General features: G+C 35.7%; 1 protein-coding gene across 2 annotated transcripts; it reads right to left on the reverse strand.

The window, feature by feature from the left end:
• Positions 1 to 2,990: 2,990 nt before the first annotated feature.
• Positions 2,991 to 5,816, reverse strand: LOC108980184 (probable WRKY transcription factor 31). Of its 2 annotated transcripts, none has more exons than XM_018951035.2 (6): positions 5,343 to 5,816; positions 5,113 to 5,214; positions 4,813 to 4,980; positions 4,314 to 4,685; positions 4,089 to 4,202; positions 2,991 to 3,957 (listed from the first exon to the last, which is right to left on the reverse strand). In XM_018951035.2, the coding sequence occupies exons 1-6, from the start codon at positions 5,646 to 5,648 to the stop codon at positions 3,256 to 3,258; spliced, it is 1,764 nt and encodes a 587-aa protein (XP_018806580.1). In that variant the 5' UTR covers positions 5,649 to 5,816; the 3' UTR covers positions 2,991 to 3,255. The 2 variants fall into 2 exon arrangements, with proteins under 2 accessions (XP_018806580.1, XP_018806581.1); XM_018951036.2 differs by having other exon boundaries at positions 4,813 to 4,977; positions 5,343 to 5,803.
• Positions 5,817 to 6,065: the final 249 nt, after the last annotated feature.

Here is a 6,065-nt window from a genome sequence, read left to right on the forward strand (position 1 = left end):
TAGACGTGTACGTGTATATTCCGGACATGCTAAATATAATACAAAAAGAGTTCCAAATTGCATGTTAATCCAAACTTGTTTGAACTTTGACTATAGAGAAACCTGATGTGGAAAAAAACATTTCAAAATTGCTATGTTATTTCAGGATTAATTTAGGAAAGCGCTGAACTAGAAAATATGGTTTGTCGAAGATGGAAGTATGAATTGCACTTATGATAACATGGAATTTTGCACAAAAAAATTTCATTTTAACCAGGTGCATGTCAAAGATTCAAAACTTCAGATTTCCTGAGGCCAAGCAATTGTAAATTTATGTACACTTTATTTATTTTTTTAGAATTTTAAGTGGATGATGGAGCTGCTAAAAATTTTATTCTCTACGTAAAAATTTTATATTCTGGCAGAACTTTTATATTAATTATTCCAATTGGGCGTACGTGCCTTGCACGTAACATTTTTACTAGTATATATATATGAGCCTATGTATCGATATTTTTACGTTTAAATAAAAGAAACATGTTATTTATATTTATAATTTTTACTTGCATAATAATATATGTTGATTTTGTCAATTATTGATATATATATATATGTTAAACATTATGATATTTGAATTTTGAATTTAAAAAGAAAACTAATAAAATTGTAAGTAAAATTATAAATACATGTATATATAAATAAGTTATTTATTATTACTATTATTATTAATGTTTTCAGAAATAATTGCCATTAAATTAATTTTCTAATTATAAGATTTTCCTTGTCAGTCCGAATAATTAAGGTGTTGCCATTGTGTCCTAATTACTTTCCTTTTTTTTTTTTTTTTCTAAAGGGTCATTTTTTCAAAATTCAAAATAGCCCTTAAATTTTATTCATAATTCCATGTATATATATAGAAATTGGCCCTCCCAAAAAAATTCATAATTTCCTTATTCCTATATACTTTATAAAATTTTGTAAAATTTTAATATATATAGAAATGTTTCTCTCTAATTTTTTCCTATAACCCCTAGATTTTGTATAATTTATATATATATATATTATCTATTTTTAAGGATGTGGCCCCACTAAAATTAAATTAAAATTAAGATTAGAAAAAATAATAAACTATTAACATTGAACCCAAAGTTTTTTATTATACAATATTAAATTTCTTAATATAGAATACAAAGTGAAAATACAAGAACAACAATTTAATATTGATGATTTATATGAAAAATAGTGGAGATGATTTATCCTCTAAACACCAATTGAGCAAGGAAAATTTTATTTAAGGTCTTGATTAATTGACACCATTCTATGCTTAATAAATAGCTAGATTTTACATAAAATTTGATAAACTAAATTAGATATTAGAATGAAAGATGACATTATAAAATATCACTTGATAGTTGATTAGTTTCTATGAAGAAATTAAATAATTTTTAAATATTTCATATTTATAAAAATAATAATAGATAAATATTATTGTATGAAATATTGTCGCCAAGAATCTAAAATAGACATTAAGTTATGTTTTTAAAATAGTTGATTAGTTTCTATGAAAAAAATAATTTCTAAATATTTCATATTTATAAAAATAATAATGAATGAATATTATTCTATAAAATATTGTCGTCAAAAATCTAAAATAGACATTAAGTTATGTTTTTAAAATTTTATTTTTATGTTATTTGGCAAGTTTTCGAGATTTAATTTTATATATAATTATGTTTTATGATTTTATAATTTTTTTTTTCATTTTATATAAATATCTATTGCGGTAGAAAAGTTGTCCCTCTAAAAAAGAATTGTTGAGTTCCGGCACTGGTCATGTTATGAATTACTTTCAGTATCTTCCAAAACGTACAATGTGAACATGGAAATTAATCAATCAAGCACACGGCCTGTGAAATTTCAAATGATTCAATGAACCTGAAAATTTCTATGATATATACATGCACGTTAAGTATACGATGGACTGGCCAGAAATTATGCAGGCAGGTGGTATTGTCATAGAATTTTCTAATTTCTGAAATATCTTCCAAATTAAGCACAAGATAATTTCAACGTGGAAAGTATATATCCATCAGTAGTATATATCACTGCACATCACACGCAATGACTCCGAAATTACTTTGATATATACACATCATGAGCATGGACCCGAACTTTCTACACGGAAGAGAAACGAAAGGAAAGATGAAGAAGAAAGTTATGATGAGATTAGCATTATTCCTATTCCACAAGCAAACACGTGGCATCGCACAGAAAAGACTTGTTGATCTTTTTATGCGTTTTCTTCTTTGTTCGTACGTCCATTTTCTCGCCCCTTGGATGGGGTGCTCGGAAAGAGTGAAAGACCTTTGTACGGTGGATGAGGTACGTACGGTGGGCGACTCTCAAAGTTCCACGCCCTGATTTTTTAATATTTTTTGTTCACATGATTGGATTGGATTGGATTGGATTAATGTATAATAGCTAGCTAGGCAGAACGTGATGTCAATCAAGGTACACGGAAAGTCAAAAAACGTATCCCAGTTGTCCAATTGAAAAATAGCAGCTCACATTCACAATGATCCACGAAACTCCCATCCACCAAATTGAATTAAAAAGCTTTTCTTTATCCCATTTCTTTAATTAGTTGCATGAAGTTTGACGTCAACACGTACCATTCATTTTCATCGATCGCACACAGACATGAGACGTAGTTGCCTGGAAGTCTCTCTTTGGTCTACGATTTCAGGTCGATTTATAATTTATTGCACATTATCGTTTACGTGTCAAACAGTGATCACGGCCGTATTTCTTGACTAGAAAATTAACGAATATACCACGAAAGCTAGCTAGCTAGCTAGCGTGAATACTATTCTTTCTTCCTTTCTTTCTTGATCGATGAGTTTAATTTGTCGTTCTCGATCGATCGACATCGTTTCTGAGATTGTTTGGGACGAAAGAAAACAAAGATAAAAAGTAATTAGATCTAGCTAGAAAGTCATGTAATGTGATAATTAAAGGAACAAACTTTTTTTTCTTCTTCCGTGTATTTACCGATCGAGAAAGTTGAATAAAATTATTCAGAATGAAACAATTAATTAGCTAGAAACAATGAGAACTCGTGTTCTCACCCTTCCCCCAACAAGGATAAAAAAAATATGAACATGTAATCACATTCTCATCCCGCCCAAAAAAAAAAAACGATCGAAGAAAAACTTGACAAGGAGAAACTAATTAACAATTAAGGACGAAGAAAATTATCAGATCGATCAACAACTTCTAATTCCCACGAAAGCTGCTGATTTTGTTGCTGTTGTTTGTTGTCATGTTGGCACTGTTGCTGTTGTTGTTGGTGGCGGCGTTATTGTTCGGATGAGCTCCGCCTATGATGGATGAGATGGCCGCAGCAAGAGCTGCGGTGAAGTTTGGGTCGGCGGTGATGGCGGCGGTGGCAGCACTCACCGTGTCAGCCAACGAAGGCGGCTGAGTTGGGTGCAACGTCTGTTGTTGGGGTGCTGCTTGGTTTTGGGTGTGGGATAATTGGGAAGCTCCCATTTCTTGGGAAAGCTGAAGGCCGGCGAATTTCGATTGGTTGTAGAGTGCTTGACCAAGAACCTGAGTCAGTGGTGGGGTTGGCACCGACCCAAAGGTCTGGTGTTGGCCTTGGAAATGGACCGGAAACTGGGAAGGGGATCTTTGAAACTGTAACGGGTTGGGGGAGTGAGTAAGGTCCAGCGTCACGGTAGGAAATGGCGCTGAAGCTGAGATCGTTGCCATGCTCGATGAGCAAGGGAGAATAGCCCTTGCCAACAAATTTGGATTCATCAGCCCATCTGCGCTCGACATGGATCCCGATAGCAACATGGTGGCAGCGGCCGTTGTGGTTGATGCCATGGTCATTGCTGCTGGAGGAAGCGGATGATTATGGTTTCCTTCATAAGTAGTTATTAAAATCGTTCGGTCCTCAGCACAGCGTTGAACCTGAAAAATTAATTCCCAGTAGAATTCGTATTAGTCTTAACTGGAATTTCAATTAAAGCATGTCAATGATCAATAGCTAATTAATTAAGTTCTGCAATGGAACTCAATCCACAAAAAAGAATAAAACGTACTTGTTTGCGGACAGGACAGCCAACCGCCATAGTACAGCGATAATACGCCCGGGGACATGGGTTGCCTTTCGCCATCTTTTGTCCGTATTTTCGCCATTGGCAGCCATCGGTGATCTGTGTTTGTTCAAATCATATATGTTAATGACTGAATATTCATGACAGAAATGGAGACCCTTTATAATGACGTTGTTCAAACTTTGAAACAAGATTTATAAATTAACGTACCATAGGAGCTTCTGATCGTGCACGAACTGAGACACGGGCTTTCCTCATCGTAGCTTCTGTGGATTGGTGGTCAATAGCCTTGGAGGCATTCAATTTGGGAAGCTTATTTGGAACCCAACCTTGTGTTTCGGACTGCGGGCTCTCTTCCCTACCAACCCTTTTGCCATCCCGATCTTTATCAAATGAAACAATCTCACTCTTACCGGTGTTAATGTTCCTAGGCGATCCAGAAATGGTTCGGTCTTCCGATGATGACTGAGATACCTCGTTTATCTCAGCTATGGCACCAGGGCCTAGATCCATAAACTGTCTAGGCACAACTGCACCTCCAACATCCTGCTTTGTCACTTCAGATTTACCTTCAACAACGACCTGATGATCACCAAATACCAATAAAGTTAATTAACTAATTAGTCATTTGAAAATATCTTACAGTATAAATGTTAGAAAATTAAAGAAAGCTATTCAGGCAATTAGTTAAAAATTATTGATTAATTACCTCATGCTCTTGTGTGCTATCGGCTCGATGATTCTGTTGCTGTTGCATTAATGCCACAAGATGCATCTGTAGGGTACTGTAATTGTTGCTTACTTGACCAAGCATATCTCTCAGCCTTTGGTTTTCCGAATTCATATGTTGGAGCTCTATTTGCAACTGTGCCAGCTGCTGCGCGCAACACGAGAAATCGGCCTTTATCATCATCTCAAAGTCATAAAGCATAAAAAAATATATATAGAAACGGGTTTTTCTTAATGATCATCTCGAATAATTATTGCTTAAGATTGAACATTTTCTTACCTCAGTCTTTGCTCTCTTGTCTTCATGAGTGTCCGATGAAATCCCATCATCCACCGTTGATTGATCACTTCCAGTATTAGCGGTAAGAAGGTGCAACCCAGTCTATATTTAGCCAAAAAGGCAAAATCAAAACAAGAAAAGGAAACACTATTTAGCATCACTAGCAAATATCTAACATGAGTTGAATATATAGAAAGTGAAAATCAACAGAATTCGATCGGAGCACGTACGTTGACATCCAAATCAGGCCTGGGAGTAGCTTCACCATGGAAATTCTCCTTCTTGATAATGGCTTTGGAATCATCAACATCGTCTTTATGAAAACCTGACCTTCTCTTATCCGCAAAGAAGTCAACCTCGTCGACAAAATACCGGTTCTCATCGGACGGCGGTGGAGTTTTCTGCTCCTCCCTACGGTCAAGAGGCACCGGAAACTGAATACCGGGGAACATCCTATCGTGGGATAGCTTGTTCTTGTTGAGGAGGAAGCTGCCGAGGGAATCGGAGTCAAGGGTGAGACCCCATCCTTTGTCCATAAAAGCAGGAAAAGTTGCAGACGCAGGTAGCGGGCGGGAAAGAAATTGGGCAGGGAGAGATACAGAAGGAGCGAGTCTGAAAGAGAGAGAGAGAGAGAGAGATGAGAAAAGCTGGGTGAGGGAGGATGTGGGGTGAAGTCTTTTACCGGTGCAATTGGCTCGGCTATAAAAAGGATTTGGACGTAGCCAAATGGATTTGGATTTTGTGCTCTCTGCGTGTCTGTGTGAGAGAGAGAGAGACAATTTGATGGGAACTTGACAATATACGTCAGGCGGTGCGTCAGGTTGCCAGATGGCAGTGGGGCCCTCTCCAGACACCCGACTTTCGGGCATTTTAATTTGAAAATTTTTTCACAATTTCTTATTATTCATATAACTTCATATATCTTTTAATTTTTATTTTTTTTATTAAATATT

Source organism: Juglans regia, chromosome 3 (assembly GCF_001411555.2).
Source record: "Juglans regia cultivar Chandler chromosome 3, Walnut 2.0, whole genome shotgun sequence".
NCBI lineage: Eukaryota > Viridiplantae > Streptophyta > Magnoliopsida > Fagales > Juglandaceae > Juglans > Juglans regia.